Consider the following 20,464-nt stretch of genomic DNA (forward strand, 5'->3'; position numbering starts at 1 on the left):
AGAATTTCTCCCTAATATCTGATCTAAATCTTACCCCTTTTAGTTTAAAACCATTAACCCTCGTCCTATTACTGTACTCCCTGATAGAGTCCCTCCCCATCTTTCCTGTAGGCCCCATTTAAGTACTGAAACGCTGCTATAAGGTCTCCCCAGAGCCTTCTCCTCTCCAGGCTGAGTAACCCCAACTCTCTCAGCCTGGACTCACTCAAGCAAGTCCATGTCTCTCTTATGCTGGGGCCCCCAGAGCTGAACACAATACTGCAGGTGGACAGGTTGGACTCGATGATCTTACAGGTCTTTTCCAACCGTACTGATTCTGTGATTCTGTGATTCTGTCTCACAGGAGCGGAGTAAAGGGGGAGAATCACCTCCCTCAACCTGCTGGTCATGCTTCTTTTGATGCAGCCCAGGATGCGATTGGCTTTCTGGGCTGCTAATGCACATTGCCGGCACATACTCAGTTTTTCATTCACCCGTACCCCCCCAAGTCCTTCTCTGCAAGGCTGCTCTCAATCAACTCATTGCCCAGCCTATATCCATGTTTGGGATTGCCCAGACGCAGGTGCAGGACCTTGCACTTGGCCTTGTTGAACTTCATGTGTTCTCTGCTAAGGAAAAGGATGGGCACCAGCTTATGCCTGTCCCATGTTTCGGTGTCTGCCATGAGCCTAGGCCTCAGAGCAGCTTTGTATATAACAAGGCTGGGTAGAAGGCTGTTCTTAAACCACTACCGAGATAAAGTCAAGTTGCTTTATGCCACGCTATTGCAGTATTATCTCTAACAAGCCCATTTGTCCTTTCTTCCATGCAGCTTTTGCTTGATGCTGAAACTGTACGACTCCCCAAATTGCCTGAGGGTACAAGGGGTGGATCCGGTATTTCTCAGGGGCTTTACGAAATCTGCGTGTGTCCGGATGGAAAGCTCTACTTGTCAGTGGCCGGCATGGGCTCCACTTGCCAAGAATACAGTCGTGTCTGCCAGTGAGGCACCAGAAAAGGCCACACCCCCCCTTGCTAATCTCAATTTTATATTGTTGCTAAAGAGCATTACTGAAAGCAGAATTTTCAGAATTTTAAAAACAAACTACTTCAGTTTAGGAAACAAATCTGTATCTACAATTCTGGACTACAGGGTGAAAGGGGAAGAAGAGCACAAATGACATTTCAACTTCAGAAGAATGACTTGAATCAAATTATATGTTCTGTCAGTAACACTTTGAAAACTGCCTTACAGAGAGCATAAAAAAAATAAAAGGAATGTGTTTCCTTGCTGAACTATTATTCAGTCAGATGATTATGTCATTGTTAATATTTTTGAGCTCCGTGGTTTTTTTCTCTCACTACGTGTAAACACTGCATTAGTGGGTGAAATTAAATTGAGGGAACTACTTGAACTATTTGCTAAGACAAAGCATTATTTGGGGAATTCAGAAAGTGCCAGCAAATGCTCTATGCAATTTTGTTCTTGCAATAACACAAGATATGAAAAATGTGGTATTTGTATAAGTAAGTTCTATGTAAAAGGTGTTAATTTGCTAATAGCTTTCTTCTTTAATTTGGCAACATATATGCTGATTTGCTTATTACTGAGTTTCATATAAAAATAACTAATAGAAAAAGCTCCAGGAGTCATTTACACCTCCTCCCTATGTCTCAAATCTGTTCACTATACAACAGAGAAGTTTGTTAGTATATTTTATAATAGCAATAGTTTGTTGTACTGCCTGTACCATTGTATTCATTTAAACCCTTTTATATTTTAGGACTTGCTAATTCAACAAGGCAATTTGCTCTGCCAGCTGGACTAGTAAAAAGGAAAAAATCCTTAATGTGGCTCCAGATTGTCTGACACAAGGAATTGTTTGGGCAGTGGGGAAAAAAAAAATCCTTTTTTTGCAGCCCACAGGATTCAATTAAGAGGACTATTTAATTTCTGTCTGCAGCTGTTGACTGATATTTCTGATCCTGTCAGAGTGGGACTCCATCACAAACACAGAGAGTAAAACTACTCTTTTTTTTTTTTTTTTTACATTAGGACTTTGTATACAAAGTAAATGCTCACCAGAGTTGACAAACCATTTATTGATGTTGTAGAGAAACACAACTGCAGACCTGTTCCACTGTACAGTGTTGCACTGAACACAAATAAATTGTTTGCACACCTCTGGGTAGCAGGATTTGTATTTAATAGTCTGTTGTTTACACCTCATGGGTTTTTAACTCCTTTGATGCTCTTTCGTATATACTTGATATTATTACCCAGGTAGGAGCTGCTATCACATAGTGCCTTGGTGTCTATTTACAGAAAGATTTTAACCCATAATTGTTATTAAACCACAGAATGTCCATCCTTTAAAGAATCATCATCCTTAAAGCAGCAGAATCAGAACAAAGGAATGACTAAGACTGTGCCTTTTTTTAAACTTGCTACTTCAGCTCTGGTACACAAGTGAAGAAACCCCACACAGTTATGATCCCAGATACCCACAAAAGACTGAGTTGAGAAAGAGCACCCAGTTAACAGAGTCCACTATTATTGTGGTAAAGCCCTGGGTAGTCCCTGCCTCAAGGGCTGCCTTTGTAATTTATCCAAGGAGTCTAATGTACAATACTGAAATTGCCCTTCATTAGCAGGGTGGAGCCCTCAGCAATTAATGCAAACCAGAAAAGCTTCAATAGGAAAAGTAGGAGACGTGCTTAAGCTGAGCTTCAGGCAAAGGAGGCAAGTGAATCAAGGTCTCCCATATTATTTGGAGAGTGCTCAGATTGCTAACATATTGCCTAAGGGAGAAGTAGGAAGCCACACAGCTTCCATTTCTGAAATTCCCTTTTCCTGGGCTTAGACATCTACCTTCAGGAGTGAGTCCAGGCCTGTTGGCCCTAAAGAGAAGAATAAATATCTCTATTCTACAACTATATCGCTCAACTATATCTCTCTGTATCTCTCAACTATATCTCTACAACTAAGCCCTCAGCTGAGGCAAGCTTTAACAAAAAGCTGTCTTCAGCATTCCTTTAAAGTCAGTTTAGGTGACTCCAGCTCCATGTGCAAGGTTTGGAAACCAAATTATGAGCAGACTTAGCTTATTCATTGGATAGAAAGTATGAGTGTTAAAATAAAGGACAGCAAATTCGATTGCATGTGCCAGATAGTTACCTAAAAACTGCTGCTACAAGTAACCTGGAGGGCTATAATGTCTACAGTCTTTTATAGATGTAGTACAACAGCAAAACTGGGACATGCAGTCCTTAGAGAATTCAGCCACTATCTAGCTTCAAAGGCATTTGAATTGTTACCATACCTATGTTTCTGACATCAGGGAACATAAGCCCACCTCCATGTGGTACCAAACTACTCATTCACCTAATCTAATCCCTAGATTAGATTACAGCCAGATACTGTAAATAAGTACATTAGTTACAGTCTGCCTCTTCTGCTGGCAATGGAAACGTAGCATTTTAAGTTACGCATTTTAAGATTTTCTTTTGGAGGCACATTTTCAAATGTGCCAGTTAATATTTGCCAGTTAATACAGAGCAAGGGGTTGAATCCAGGCTTTCCATGTATCACAAGAGTAACCTAACCCCTAAACTACCGGGTATTTGGAAGCCACTTCTGTTGCAACTTCTTGCATTGAAGTTGCTCTGTTTTAGTTAACATTTTTACAAAGCTGTGGTATACAGCTAGCAAAATCAGGGTGCAGTTCCCTGGCCAGTAATGCTGCTAAGCATTATGGCACCTCAGTTATACATTGCAATAACTACTGCCTTTCTTGTGGAGACAATCCTTTTGGACTTGCCCCAGTTCACAGGTGAATTCTGAGTAGTACAGAAAACTAAACACGTCTGCTGTATTCCCAGCTCTGCTATCATCCAAATAACCAACTTGCCCCTCTTCATTGTTTAAACTTCATGCTTTTTTTCATTATGCTACAAAATTAACATTGAACATATAGTTGCATTATGTAAGTTCTGCAGGTTTTTTTAAAGCATGGATGGCAACTTCTTGTCGCTGAAGAACTTTTGGGGGATTTTTTCTTTTAGTTGTGGTTAGTGGAGAAACAAAGTTTATGCTAAAAATTACCACAGTGTAATCAACTGATGCAATAACATGAATTGTTAATCTCAGTATGGTTCATACATCACTAAATTATAATTTATGATACCTCCATGTGGATGTCTTTCCATCTCTCTTAATACTTCAAGATCATTGTTTCTAATTGAATCAAACTTCAGTAAATAGTTACAGATTAACAGAAAATTATGGCACAGGAAAGTGAGAGTATGCACTTCTCCAGTTTATTTTCAAAAATGTTATCCAAGTGGAGAAAAAACCAAAACAACACTACCCAGCATAGTGAACTGTATTGTTTGCATTTTTTCCCCTCAAAAAGAATTATTTACAGCAGTTTCTTGTAACTGGTTGGGATTGTTACACAGTGGAAAAGTAAAAATATCAAAATGGTAGTAGAATTTTATTGGTGATTGCCCATACACAACCCTCTTTGTTTCCATTTCACAGTCCTTTAGTACTGACATTTGTCTATCTTTACATAGCTTTATGCAAAAGGAAATCGGAAGAATTAACTGAAAACTGAGTTCTTAAATAAACTTTATACATTTTTAAAAGTCTGCTTCTCCTTTTGTGTTCAAATGAAACACAGCTTAAATGAATGTTTTTGTTTTTAAAAGATTATCTTCCCAAGACTCTAAGAATGTGAAATGTACATTATGTAAAAATATGAACAAAAATCTTGGCCCCAACTAAAAATTTACTTTCCAGAATTTAAAAAATGCTTTACAATTAGGTTTCATTGGACGTCTAGAATTCCTTTGTCTTCATCTGTAGTAAATGACAGTAAGGAAAAAATTATGCCACTGCTACTGAATTAATCATCCAGAAAGCAAAGCAAGAAAAGATAAACAATTTTGATGAAAAACTTATTGACAAACACCTCCATGTGACAAAAATGTGTGTCTTCTTCAAATTAAAGCGTCTACTTTGGCTGTCAAGTTTAAATATTCTTGAACTATTACTTCTTCTGCCTGTGTTCCACAATGCCAATCCAGCCATCCTTAAAAGTGTTCAGATCCAGCAACAGGAAATCTCAAAGTTGGTACTACCCTCCTTTACTTTAATTGGAGCAATTACAATAGATTTTATTAAAGCGTCGCCTAAAGCAATTGAAGTACCAAGTGAATGCAATCCTTGTACTAATAGTTCTTAATTCCTAGTTTTCAAATCACAATAGTAACTTTATTTTGATGATGATTTGAGTACAAATATTGCAAAACTGCATTTCTTTAGACAACAGATCTTTTATTTTTCTTTTGGCAGTTGGATACACAAAAATCTATTTACTTAAAAAAAAAAAGTTTTACTGATCACTAATTGCTGCAGCAAGTGACCTGTGCTTTTTAGAATAGGTGCTAATGCCATTGTTTGAGAGAAAAACTTTTAAAGCTCCCACAAGAAGATAAATAGTAACAAACCTGCCAAGGCTTGTTACAACTGCAGATCCTTAGATTTAGGCTAGTAAATGTACAGTTAAATCAGTTTCCTGTACTACTGATCTTTGCTAGACCTCACCATTATAGTCCTGGGAGACAAGACTACTGAAGATCCTTTTCTTAGACACATTACTGCTACCCGTGGAAGATAACTAGGACATATACCTGGCTGAAAAGACCTCTTCTCTCATATGAACATGTGTAATATGCAGAATTACTCGCAAAATGTATTTTTGTGGCACTTACATGCTAACATTTACTTCTACCAACACTCACTAAGGAATCATCACATACTAACTGTTCTGAGCTTCCATGCCAAAATTAAGAACAAATATGTTATTCTGCATTTCCCAAGGCTCCCAGCTGAGCCAAAAGGAAGCATGAATTAAGCATTTTAATTTTTATTTTTAAACAGGGATTAAATGGCACTTATGAAATCAGTTTCTATCACAATATGGTTTCCTGACCTCATAAGGCCTCTTTATTTAAGCTACCTGTTACAGTGAGTTAAGCAAATAAAAAAAAGAAAGAAACTTCCAATTGAGACACCAACTCTTACCTATCTCTCTGCATCCACATGTACATTTTGTTGCAATTGATTGATGGTATCAACCAAGGAATAATAGAATAAATGAATTTTTCTGTGTCATTCAGGTTTTCTTGCTCACTTTGGTTCAATATTTAAAATTATTTCAGACCATTAGCTTCCTAAGAACTGGGACCATTTTCTTTGTCACAGTGTCAGCACTCAACTATATATACAAAATAACCAAAATAAAAACATAACAAAATAGTTTCAGAGTTCTGCACAGGCATTTTAATTGTTCATAATAATACTGGGAAGGCAATGCAAGTTGCTTACAAAACACAGTTATGTGCTTAAAAAAATTCCTTCAAGGTCTCATCTAAAAATGGGAAAGTGTTCATGTTGCTTCTCTGTTACTCGTTTTCATGCTACCGTGCTACCTTGTGTTTTAGCTGCATTTAAACTGAAAAATATGAGAACTGTTTCCTTTTGTTAGTATTTTGCTTACCCTGAATACTATTCATCTGACTTAATGCACAAAGTAAGTAAGAGCCACAACAGAATCTGTTTAAAAAACAGGGAATTAACTAAACTGATTTATTTCATGGCACACCAGGGTTTGTGTTTTACTTACATGCTATTTATTGCAAAAAATTAGCAAAATGTACAATTTTTTGAGAAAACTGCAAACATTTGTCATTGCAAGAAAAAAGCATTTTTCCATTTTAATAGTATTTTAATATTTGTACAATTATATTGAATGAATCGAAAAGAGACTATGCATTTAACTATATAAAAGAAAGCTTGAAATAATAGGTACATTTAGTCTACTTTATAAAACCAAAACACATCAGACTGAAACATATGTTTGCATTTTTCTTTATTAAAATTATGGCACTTAATATTTAATAGCAGAAATAATAATAGGGCTTCACAATCAGAAGCAGTATCATTTTCCAAACATCACATTTCTTCCCGCTACAATTTGCAAGATTTTTCAGAAGAGAACAAGCCCTCTATAATTTGCACAAAACTGAAGAAGCCTTCATGATGATTTATTTTTGGATTACAACACTATTGCAGCTGTGTCAGCCCTACCAGCTCACTGATGTTTATTTTCATTTCTATTCTGTAAGTTAAATTACAGTTTCACTGTGCTGTCAAGTAAACAATTGTAATAGCATGTCACTGGAAAATATTTTAACGTTTATGTTAAATGTGGCTGATCCAGCAAAGAAAAATCCTTCCATTTAGCATTCCATATTTTTTATTTTTTTTATTTTTTTTTTACAAATAGCTAACATTGAACATATTGCATGACATTACCAAAAGTAATACAAACTATAAAAGAAAGAGTGTGAACTAAAAATCAGACTTCTCTAGGGATGTAGTGAACAACAAAATAAGAAAAGCATTACATTGCAGCACCTTTAAACATGTAACAAAAACCAGTGCTCAGTGTACACCAAAAATGGGTTACTGAATTGTACTATTATCAATGTTTGTTTGTGGAAAAATATATATATATATATGTGTACACACACAAAGGCACACACGCAGAAAAAAAAAAGAAACTCAAGCATTTAGACATCTGAAAACTGAGTTTTGGTGTTCAAAAAAAATAATTATAAAACACTGTATAATAATGTTCACCAATTTTATATCATCCACATGCATTTTTCATTAAACAAAAGATGACAGGCTCTAGAAAAAAAAGTAAATTAAATACTTAGTTATTTTATAGTAAGGTAAATGCAATCAATGCATGACATGAAGTTGCATGTTAACTCAAGTATCATTATTCAGCATTAAAATAACTGTACCAGTTCACAGGTACTAAACTATCCTTTAAATGTTCACAATGTGATGCTGCAGCAAATTTATAATCAGATCCAGCTGATAAGAGTATTACTATGAGTGACACGAATGTCCACAGAACACAAAAGAATACAGAAATGCTTTGGAGCGATACCTCCAAAATTCATTTCCATCCCACCTCCCATTTCATAGTATGTCCAGTCTTAAGATCAGTACATTGAAAACTGACATTACTGTTTTGGAAACATTATATTAAATGAAATAAAATCTAATATGGAGTTATAATTACAGGCTTCATATAACAGAAAGCTAAGCTTTGGTTACATAAAGTGCAGTTCAATAATATGCCAACTAATCACAATATTGTACATACAGCTAATTTTTGCAGCTCAGTTTCCTTGCAAATTTTAAAAAATATTCATGTTTTACAGTTTGCTTATACAGCAGGCTCAGTTAAAAAAAAAGTCCTGTTTAAATAAATTTCAATTCTAAGTACTTCAGTACCATCCACTTTCGCGCACTACGCTTCTGAACTGCTTGGTAATGTGTAACCTCTTGGATGTTCGGTAATCTGCACAATCACATTTGTATCCCATCACAGGAAATACCTAAGCTCTTGACAAAACAGTTCCCTAATCTCTTATACTTTTTGTTGTATAAAGTTTTCAAGTTTTATTATGATACAAGCAGTACATTCCATCACTCTCATAGCAACTTCTGAAGTAAACCTATCATTGGGAATCTGTGGAAAAGGAAGTAAGTCAGGATACCTAGTTTTTAAGCTATCTACTCCATAAGCTTCCAATGTCTGAACATCATTTGTAAGCCCTTCAAGTTGCTGACTATATTCCTCTATTTTTTGTGCAAGGGCTGCTGGTTTTACGTCTTTGTCTGATTTGCCCTTCACAGCATAGTCAGCTGCAATCAAAGCTAGTTTAGTAGAAAGGTAGCATTTAAAGCATACCCATTCATTGGCATTTTTATGAAGGTCATTTCTTGCAGCTGAAAAGTTAGCTCGGGCCTGCCTAAGCCATCGACGTGCCTCTACAGGATTGCCAACAGACCTGAATGTAGGTGGGACGAAAAAGCGTTGTGAGTAAGATGGCCCCGTGGAAGATGGACACTTTTCTTTATACTGCTGCCTTTCAGATTTGTGGCTTGTTGCTTCTTGATTCCATGAAGTATAAAATCTCTGAAATGAAAATTTATCTGACTGAAACCTAGAAGCAGAGGATGAAAATGGTCTTCTTGAGGCTCTGTCCATATTTTGATCCATAAAGGCCTGTTTTTCTAGCCTGTTAATCTCATTCTGTAAATGTTTGAAAACTTCATTAGCTATATCAAGATTCTCTGCATTTTTATCTGGATGCCATTTAAGATAAAGCCTCCTAATAATCTTTTTTCTTTCAGATTCTGGAAGCTTCCAAGCCTGTTCAATCACAGATGTCACTTCCCTTAATATTTCTGGCAACAAGTTTGACTTTATCTTTTTTGGGGAGTGATGTTTTGTGGGCATTGTTTTGTGGCTCTCTCTACCAGTGAAGAGAGGTGGAATTGTCCTCGGTCCATGTGCTGGAAATTCTGTAGGACTGGTTGGGGTAGAAGGTGTGCTATCCCTGCTTTGAGAACTTTCCTCCGGTCTTGAAAATTTGTACAAGTCAAGAGAGCTCACTATTTTATATTCACTATATCCAATATCAATCTGGTAAATCTTCCCTAGAAAACTGGGACTTTCATCATCTTCTCTTTCTACTTCTTGTACAATGATTGCATAGGTATAAGTTGGTTGATATGATCCATATATATCACCACCTTCAGCGTCAACAAGGTAACCAACATATTCACCAGGATAAAATACATTCATTGGATCCATAAGAAGTGTATAGTGAATTTCAGCTGGTATAGGAGTGCCAGGTGTTGGCAGTTCAAGTTTTGATGGCTCAGAAGAGTCATACTTCACTCCTAAACTGTCAAGCTTCTCACTGATCCGGTAAATATCATTACAACCCAGCATGGCAATTAAATACGAGGTATCAGAAATCAGGTTGTCAGTTGCAGATTTTAAGGTCATTGCTAATGCTAACAGAAAATTTATGTCTTTGCTGTCAGAATGCTGTATGTAAAGCAGTATTACTGCATTTCCATATCTCTTCAGGAAAGCAAATGTTTCACTTTTGCTGTGGGGAATAGGAGCAAAACCTTTAACTCTCAATGTTGTTTGCAACTTCTCAAAACAGGAAACTTTCAAACCTTCTCGCAAAGCTTTACAAAGTCTTACTGCTTTTTCTTCATTAGCTAAAAAAGCATTGTCATTTTCGTGCTTCATAATCCTAATGAGTCCTGTGATGAATTGTTCTGAAGACAACAGTAACTGTAATCTTCCCTGCAAAGAACATAATGCTCCAAACTGACAAATTTTGGGAGACTCTTCATCCAACTGTTCTTCAAGAATACTGCTAAGTAAGCGAGGCCTCAATTTCTGAGGGAATAACATTATCAATTTAGTATGAAAACCATGGTCTTTGCCTAAGTAACACTGGCTAAGATCAACAAGCATTTGCACACCAATGTTACCTTGGATTCTGCTTTTGTAGTGGGGTGCATCATCAAAAACTAAGATACTAGACTTTACCAGCCTACCATCTTGACTGGGAAGGTAAAGGGCAAAATCCCTCATATTCTCAAGTTCATTCCTAACCTTGACAGAATCATTCTGAAGACTTTTGAACAGGCCAGAAACTACTCTTTTAACTGTGCGCATTTCATTAGGATCCAATTGCTTTCCTTCCGAGTTCTTGAATATGCGACCTAGAACTTCAACATACTGCTTTGTTGAAATAATATCTTCAGTACCCAAATGTTTAAATAACTGATGGAAAGTACCAAGTTCTAAAGGAAGTTTGTAAAGATAAGGTTTAAAATCAGATTCATACTCAAGATTTATTACTACCTCTTCAGGCTTAAGGAGCTTCCAACCTTCTTCCACCATTACAAAAGAAACTCCTCGAAGCTGAAAGCGGAATTCCCTTTTTTCTGTACTAAGAAATTCATAAACGCTTCTTAGGACCTTGGCCCTAGTTTTCACCATGTCCTCATCCAAAGTTGTTATATTGCATATGTTCCTGCAGTTATTGATGACTTTGTCCAGGGGAGGGTCCAAATTAACATTCAGCATCATTAAAACTTGCTCAAGTTGTTCTTGTGCACCAAGACTACTTCCCTCTTGCTCTTTGATGCTTAAAGGTGTTGCCTTCTCAGGAAGAATGGGACATGAAGTCCACAGCAACTGCAACACATCTGTCTGTTTGAATTTAGGATTCACCTGTGCCCCATTGAATCGTATAAGAGGAAGCGTCCCATTAACTTCTTGATACTGAGGATGAAATCTAACAAATTCTGCTGGAGCTCGTTCAGGGCACAGAAAAGGAATTAATGACAATTCTTTCAGAAAATTTCCTGACAAAAGGTCAGTTCTTTCTTGAAATATGTGATGAAGGAGGACATCGACAGTATTCTGTAGTGTTTCTTTAGACCAGTTTTCTGTATTCGCTCGCATGCTGATCTCCTTAGCAAACTGTAGTAACTGTTGCTGTGAAATGATGAATTTCAATCCAATATATCGTAGAAAAGTTACCCATGATGGAAGGAATGCAGCTTGATTTTTTGGTTTTGTAAGTTGCTCTAGTTTCTTAAAGAAATCTTGAGGTATAAAGAATTTTTCAGGAAGCATAACTTCAAAGACTTTGACAGTCCTGTCATAGAAATATTTTGCAGGTTTTAATCTATTGCTTGCATCATGAATGATCAAAATGCTTTCAAGCTTTTCAAACAGCTGTTCTTTCATTTCTGAAGTTTCTTCAATGCTAGTTAGCCTATTCTTTAAGTAGATCAAGTGTTCTAATTTTGCATCGTAAGACAGAGTTTCAATTTTTGGCAAAAGATGTTTCAAGTACACTTCAAGATCATCCACAGAGACACAGCCAAGCACAGTATACAAATCTTTCAAATGAACCTTCTCTTCAAGAAAAGCTGATGAAGTCGACTGTGTCCATCTGTCTACTTCTACTGATGGGATGCTTTTCGTGAGGACATAACACGTCCCATATTTTGAAATGCTGATGTATCGGCCGCTAATCGATTTATAACATGGAAGAGATTTTAAAATTTTAATGTCATCCTGAGACGTCAAGTGACATAAATTGCAATTGAAGTACATTAAGAGAGCCTCAAAGTCACTTTCTGCTAACTTTTCCGTCCTAAAAGTTGATGTCTGTACCATATACTGTATGGCTTTCAGAATGCTTGAAGGATTATCTATATTTGCTGTACATCCTGACAACAAAGGCACTAAAGCACTGTCTTTGGAGCAAATTTTGTTCAATGCCAGCTGAATACAGCCTGTTTTCATTAAAGCATGAAAGACTTTATCACTCTGAGCATTTGGAAAAACAGCTATATGCATAATGCTGAGGGGCAGCAAAACATCACACTCTGGCACAACAAGATGATTAGCTGAGACAGTAAACCTTACACCTGGTAGCAAAGTCCAGTCCTTCAAAGTTTCAAGAACATCATCAAATTTTGCTTGCATATCTTCTTGCTCTTCCTTAATATTTATAGACTCACTAATAAAATGCCAAGCATTTTTAAGCCAAGATTCACTTGCAAAGTTTTCCTTCCATTTCATACAATTTCTAGTTTTATATTCTCTAGGCAACACAGATGATAACAATTCAGCAAAACTTTTGATATCAAAGACTTTCGCTACTTCACTGCTAAGTAAAATATTGTTGTATCTCAAATACAACGTGTTCATGAAAAGATCCTTGCGAGATGGAATCAGTTCATGGTATGTTGTTAAGAACTTTGGTCGCTTTGAATCAAAAATTTGCAAAACATTGTCAAGAGTAATAAGGAGTGGCAAGCCCTCAATTTGGATTTCATTTTCTTCTGCATCTTTAAAACAATAGTCAACCAGAAGTTTGAGACTATGAAAGAGTTTCAAATTTGTCTGCTGAAGGCGACAGGGTAACTTTCCAATGTGGCAATTAGAGTCTGGAAAACAAAAAGTCATCAAAAATAATCGGACATCAGCAGGTGTCACGTAGGTGACAGGAATATCTGCATCTACCAAACAGTGGTAAAGATTTGCAGTTTCATCACAGTTATATACCAAATTAAATCCAATTTCTAAGAGTAAATGCTTGAGTCTGTAAACATTTTCAGCCACTGTCTTCCGTGTTGTGATGTTGTATTCTGTATTCTTGAGATGTTGCAATTCATCTTGTAGTAAATTGTCAAAGAATGGCCTGCCTTTGTTCACAGTAGACATGTTAACCCATGTGATGATAACAGCAGAATGCAAATCAGAACCATCAATATTTGGAGCTCGCATAACAGGTAAAAGACGCTTCAAATCTTCATAAATGCAACTGTAAACTGCTTTCACTAAACAATACCAATCTGGCTGAATATCAAGTCTATTAACTGGAAAAAAGGATAAAAATTTTTTTAAAGTGTCTTTCACAACATGAATGGGTGTGTTTTGCAGCACTGATACTGTAGGATCAGTGCCTGGAAAATACCGTTTCTTCAGCTGAATCAGCAGTTCAACATAGGCTGGTGCTATCAGCGCTGTCATTAGGCTACTATTCCAGTCACTTCTTACTCCAACACCATTATCATCACGCCATAGATTTCTTCTTGCAGAATCCAGAGCAAAGTGTCCATTCACATGAAAAGGTAACCCAGTTTCTAAAGATAATGGTAAGAAACAGAACGCTCTGTGGGGTTTTTTGTAATTATGAGTAATGCAAGCTGCTACCCCACCACGTGGAAAAAGAGTAATGTCCTCATTCTTGTGGGCTGAAACCACACTTTTGGATACCTTGTCCATGGCAGAAAAGCCTGACCTGTTACAAATTAACCAAGTTGTAAGATTTCCTTCCGAGTCTTCAGTATCCATTGTGTAAGTAATCTGTTGCACAGGTATTTCACTTAGCTGCTTTTTTTTACTTACACTGTCAATTACAGATGCATGGAATTGCTTTCGTTTCAGTCTGTCTCCATCAGTGATTTTGCCTTGTACAGAATACAACACATTCAGTGCTCCTGTTGTTTTTTCTATCTCACAAATAGAAATTTTTTCCATATGGTTCAAAAACATTAAGAGTTCTGCTCCATCTGTACGCAACTTATCTAAAAGATTTTGGACCATTCTATCTGAGCACGGAACTGAGGAAATTTCTGACACTTTCGCCATTTCTCCATTTCTAAGAGGAAATCTAAACATTGTGCAATTATCCAGTTTAAAGTGATTTCCTAAGTAGAGGTCCAGTACATCTGAGAACTGTGTTCTGAAATCTGCATCTAAATCTCTAAACATGCGGCCAGGACTTGTTGATGTTGAACCTGGTGCATATCTAGCATGAGGATCAAAAATGCAAAGTATATCATTGCCAGATATGAAAGAAGGGCAATCAGTAATGTGATAAACAGAATTAAAACCTATACCATATTGTCCAGTTTTACAGGGATTTCCTACTTTTGTACCTTTTCCAAGGTTCTGTATTCCTCGAATATCATCTTCTGTAAAAGGCTGATTGTTGTAAACACACAGTGCTGGTCCTTGAAGTGGTGCCCATTTCTCATCAAATATTCTATCGGCTGGATGCTGTCTAGGATCAAACACAAAACAGATCTCTGTAGCTTTTGCATCATCTGCATTCTGAAGGAGCTCTTTCAGCATTTCTTTTTCTGAAGGGTAGGCATTAAGAATGCTTTTAATTCTACTTGTCAATTTTTCTTTCTGGCCAAATTCTGTTCCAAGGGTAGTAAAACAGATATTGGATGCATATCTTTCTAAAGCTTTATGGCGTTTTGGTATTGCTCCAAGCTTTACTGCGACTTCTCTTGGAATATCACCATGACAATATTTAACAGTTGTGTCTTTAACTTTAATCCATGGACAGTCATTGTAACACAAAGATTTTGCAGGCAGAAGTGCAAGACGAGTATCAGGTAACAAAATCTCGCCATACTTTTTCTCACAAAATTCCTGCTTCTTCTCTCTAATGAGGCCCCATATTCCTTCGCTAATTATCCTCCTGCAAAGCTGGAAGTTGTCTTCTGTTAGCTGTTTGGTCCCTCTTTCCTGATTTATTAATTCCAGAACTACAGCAAAATCTTCAACTGTAAAAGCCTGTCTTACACCCACACTTTCAAATAGCTCACGGAAACTATTTTTATATTTATTAGGCAACTGATAGAGATAGGGTGCTGCTTCAAAATTCAAATGAAAAGACACTTTTGTTGCATCAACATACACATTCTCAACCAGAATAAAACTACAGTTTGTCAGTTGTTCAGTTATCATAGCTTTTGTTGATTCATTCTGTAACATCTCTTCATGTAGGTATTTGTAACAAGCATTAGTGATATTTTCTTGATATAACGTGATTCCATCAAATGACTTCGCAACTTCTTCTAACTGATTTATGACCAAATTAACAGCTGGTTTCTTCAGTAAACCCAAAAATTCTTTGACAGCTAATGACAAAGTACCGCAACCTTTAAAGGAGTGGGAATTTTCATTAAGAATTGGTTGTATTAGGCAAACTATATCTTGATGATCAGCAGTGAAAAGATCAGTTGCTGAAAACATTGCTTCAGGCAGAAAATCACTGCCTTTCCAGTGCAGTGAGAAGCCTGCTGGTTTGCCAAGAAAAGGAAGGAAAGAGATGGTTTGACATTTTGAAGCAAATTCTTTAGCTCTAGGGTCCCTAGATTTTAGTTTTTCATCAATAAGACTCAATATAATACTGCTTCTGAGACAAGCTGCAGCATGATCAATCTTGTTAATTTCAGCTACTGACTCTGCACGTTCTATCAGATCTTCCCATAAAACATCGTCTTTAGCCATTCCCAACTGAACAAGTTTAACCAAAATAACTGGGTTAAGATAATCCTGAGTGGTGCCGTAAGGAAATCTTCCATCTTCAGCGTCATATAACTTCGCAACTCTTCCTTCAGGATGGATCAGTCTTGATGGCGTAACTAATGGATGTCCATCAAATGAACAGGGAATACATGGAGTAACACGAAGAATTGCTGAGAACTCCTCAACTTTTTCACTGAGAACATAACGCATCAAAGGATCACGCAGCTCTGCATCAATCTCCTGAACGTTAGGGAAAAACACCTCAGAAAAGAACTGTTTCTCAGAGAAAGTGTTCTCCAATAATATGTATTTGCATCCTGCTTCTTCAAATCCTGTCTTTACCCAGGAGGGGAGATCTACAGCACACAGATTTTTTGAACCAGTTTTTTTAAGGTACTTCAGAAAGATCTTAAAGGCTGACGGTCCAACATCTGGTCGTTTCAGTATAGAGTCATCTAAAAACCTTACATTCTTCATGGAAACCCAAGAGAAACCATCAGAAAACACTTTGATCCCTTCTTTGCTTTTCATATGAGCTATGTCTTCATAAAACCCTTGACAAATAACAGAAAAATCATCGTGAACTGAATCAGGATCTGGCCACACTGCACAGTAACTGTAGTCAACTAGCTCACCATTGATTGCCATGTCACGTAGAATACAAAGTGCTTCTATGTAGGCTTTTACAATAACGTGCCTCATGAATACTGTATTCCATCTTCCTTTCGTGTCTGTTTTCCAGATCTCTTTCCGATTTGAAGTAACTGCAAAGCAGCCATTTATATGAAGAGGTAAGCCTGTTTTTATTCGTAGAGGTAAATAGCAGAATACTTCACCTATGTTGTTACAATTAGGTTTCACAATCCATTTTTGATCCTGGGTTTCAGACAGCAACACTCCTACTCCACCACAGGGAACAAGACCTAGTCTTCGTCCACTTTCATGTAATGAAAATTTTAAAGCATCTCCAGTGTCCATGCAAGAACATATAAGCCATGTTGTTGAGTCTACTGTTTTCTGTGGCAATTCATCAGCTGATCTTTTTATCTGTCCTGATTTAGCCATTTCAAAGAAAGAAGCTGGATCATCTTCCGTACCTCTGAAAAGTGGAGACTGTAAATCAGCGATCCGCCTAAACACATGGTGAAATTCTTCTACTACTATCTGCAAGATACATGAGGACTTTGGTGTTTCAGTGGGAAGCTTTTTATTACTGCTGCTGCAGACCTTCATGAGTTTAGCCGCTTCCTTTAACACGCTTACATTTGGTGCAGTCAAGGCTTTGGAAGAACACAGATTTTTTTTGATAGTGACAACATCTTGTGCCATCCCAGGATCATCTGCCTCAATTTTCAAGTATTTCAAAACCATTGAATTTACACTCTGAGCAAATATTATCAGTCTATGACCACAAATGCTAAACTCATCCACAAGAGAGTAAATGTCTGCTGTATTGTAACATGCACTGCTGACTTCACTCACTTTAGCTTCCTGCTGAGTTCTAAAGGACAGCCTGAAAAGCGTTCCTTTGTAGCTGTAAGGAGATTCTACAGTCAGTGGTAGCTGGCAACCAAAAACTCCTATAAATGGCTTAAACTGATTGGGAAATTTTCGCAGCCTCTTCTGTTGTTTACTCCAGTTGATTTTGATCCCAGGGTTAGACTTATCTCTAATATGCTTACTGATATGGTTAACATTTGGATCAAACATAATCATGAACTCCCGGCTCAAAATAATAGGAACATCAGTGATATGATAAACAGAATTGAATCCCAGTCCAAATTTTCCTACTTTGTCAACTTCACTCCTTTTTAAAGACTCTCCTAATCGAGTTATATTTAGGAAATCAGAGTCGGAAAATTCAGAATTATTGAATGACCACAAAGCTGGACCATGACATGCTGCCATTCCTGGATCCAGAAGATTCTCTCTTATATCCATATTTCTTCTCATGTCAATCAGGAAATTGCATTCCGTTGCATTAGCATCATCAGCATTTTGAAGAAGCTCTTTAAAGATATCTGAAATAGAAGGGTATTCTTCCAAAATGTTTTTAATTCTTACAGTCAGAGGCTCTCTTTGCCCAGATTGCTCAAATCCCATATTTTCTGGATTAATCAATCTTGTGCTAAGGCATGGGACATTCAACCACTCAGCAGTTTTCATTGGTATGTCTTCATGCACCAAAATTATTGGCTCAACAGAATCTTCAAGCAAATCGTTTAAGTCATCAACTTTGATATCACAATAACAGCACTCATGAATTGGTCTCATTGCAAGTTTATAAGGAAGTTTGCCACTGTATAGTGGCATGGGTGTATGCAGACTTGCAGGAATCTGATTGCTGTACAGCCATCTTATGATGCTCAACATAATGTGAAGATTTTGTTTACTTTCTTGTTCTGAGAGAGACTGCTCACTTTTTAGATAGATTTTCTGAATTACCATAGAAACATGGTCTGGTGTTAACTGCTCAATTGAGCCACAACATTTAAACAACTGGTGAAACTTTGCCATAGTTTTTGGTACATAATGTAGATAAGGCTGGAGATCAAGATCAGGTACTGACTTTATTACTGCTTGTGTGAGGGAACAAAATGTTTTACCTGTCCAAACCCAGGGAAATTTCAGGGCTTTAAAAGCTTCTTTGCCTTCTTCTAAATGATCATGCATAAATCCATAAATCTCAAGCAAGATGTGCTGAAATTGGTAATAGTCCTCATCACTGAAGGTTTTAGAACTGTGCCAATCAACCACCACCTTGAAATGCTTTAAGACTGCTTTTATGCTGGGCTTCGTGGGCAAGCCAAGTGCTTTTTCTATATCCAACAGCATATTTTCCACAAGAGGAACTGAGGAACCAACTAAAATTGCATGAGATATATCACACATTTCTGGTGGAGAACACAGATTACAATGATCTCCTTTCCAAACTAAGGATCCTGGATAATTTGGAGGTCTTTCTTTGCATGCGGGAATCCACTTTATTTTTTTCAGCATAGCTTTTGTTTCAGATGAGTGAAGCAGTGCATGGTTTTTGTTCAAAATCGTCAAGAGAGTTCTAGCTTTTCGTAACAGTAAATCATGATTGGTGTTAGAGTTAGCATGCAAAATTTCAATTTTATTTGCCACTCTCACAATATCACTTTCCTCAAGATTGGCCTCATTTTTTAAGCCTATTTGTCTCAGAGAATGAAGAATATCTGAAGATGTAAAAATAACAGGGGGGAAGCAAATTTCCTCCTCAGCATAAAACAAATTTTGCAGAAGTTCTACTTCAGGATCAAAGAGTTCATTTGCTGACATTATCTTTTCCTGTGAAATCTTAATAAACTTTAGTGATGTCAGCCAATCTATTACATCTGTATTCTCATTTTTCAGAAAAGTCAGATTTTCAAGAATCCATTGCATTATCTGTGTTGTTTCATCATATGAATAAAAATCACTTCTAATGTCTTGTATAACAAACTTCAAGCAATCTGTACTCCTTAGCTGTTCTATTTTCAGCAGGTTAGCTAAGCGAATAGTAGCTTCATCACTGCTGTCAATTATTGGAATAGAAAATCTTAGACCAGGAGGAATTTTGGCAGTGTGGTGTAATACCTTACTACCTTTTAGCCCAGTAAAAACAGGGACACTGTCATCAGACTTTTCGATCTTTTTAAATATTAGCAATTCCTGAATAATTCTTCTCTCTTTTTCACTTGCATCAGTTAAACTAGCTAAGAATGCCCTAAGAGCATCTTTATGTGTTGACGGGAATGATGCAACCTGACTGCATAGTTTCTGTAGGGACATTTTTTCCATTATTTGTAAAACAGCACTTGGTAATGGTGGATGCACGTATTTTTTTATAAGTGGATGTTGGATAGAAATATCCAGCTTCTTAAGTACAACTCCACCAACTTTCTGAATAATATCAGCTACGTATTCTGGAAGCTGAGTCTCAGATTCATCTTCCAGAATGATAGGTGATGGATTCCTAAATCTGACCAGTTCCACTGATGTTTGGTTTTCCTCCAGCAGTGTCTTGGGAATAAGCGGCATGTCATCAAACACACTCAAGTCATCAGAAAAATGTATATATAGGTTTTTCCAAACCATCTTAAGCCAGGAAACTGATGGGTGATTTTTGTCTTCCAAACCTGGATGCCACTGTACCACCATGTCTCTGCCAGGCCACACGCTATTCATAACTTCTTTAATGAGCCGGGCAAATCTTTCTGCGTTCAGAAGCTGCAGCTGAGTGCATGGCCTTCCTGAAATTATAGTAAAAGGGCAAAGCCATGAAAATCACAGAGCAGCATTACATAGCAAAGTGCTTTTGGTTGTTAGGGGGCAAACAAAAAATAAAAATAAATAAACAAACAAACAGAATCTAACTTGTGCCCTGCCTTCACATTTTGTGGAACTGTTTGTTAAATAGAACTGCAGCTATCAGCTCCCCTTGCTTTTAGGAGTTAATTAAAAGCGAATACATTCCATATTAGTATAAAAGTAAAACCAATTGAAAACGATCAATATGTTATCACATTTGTTAGTCTGACACAAGAGTTCTCAGGCATACATAGCAACAACGGATTTACAACCAAAGTAGAAGCTTCAACCGTATTTTTTTATTTGGTTGATTCTTTACACTATTTATTTGGCTAGCGGTAAGTAAGAATCTA

The 20,464-nt window shown here is 37.0% G+C and overlaps 2 protein-coding genes across 2 annotated transcripts in view; one reads left to right on the forward strand and one right to left on the reverse strand.

The window, feature by feature from the left end:
- The window catches only part of SGCG (sarcoglycan gamma), a 105,930-nt gene extending 104,391 nt beyond the window's left edge, over positions 1–1,539 (forward strand). The window contains exon 8 of the mRNA XM_059825241.1: positions 812–1,539. Within this exon, the coding sequence (XP_059681224.1) occupies positions 812–985 (174 nt within the window). The 3' untranslated portion in view covers positions 986–1,539. The remainder of the gene's footprint in view (positions 1–811) is intronic.
- Positions 1,540–6,859: 5,320 nt separating this feature from the next.
- The window catches only part of SACS (sacsin molecular chaperone), a 36,906-nt gene continuing 23,301 nt past the window's right edge, over positions 6,860–20,464 (reverse strand). Inside the window, exon 9 of the mRNA XM_059825889.1 lies at positions 6,860–20,053. Within this exon, the coding sequence (XP_059681872.1) occupies positions 8,496–20,053 (11,558 nt within the window). The 3' untranslated portion in view covers positions 6,860–8,495. The remainder of the gene's footprint in view (positions 20,054–20,464) is intronic.

Source organism: Gavia stellata, chromosome 1 (assembly GCF_030936135.1).
Source record: "Gavia stellata isolate bGavSte3 chromosome 1, bGavSte3.hap2, whole genome shotgun sequence".
Lineage (NCBI taxonomy): Eukaryota > Metazoa > Chordata > Aves > Gaviiformes > Gaviidae > Gavia > Gavia stellata.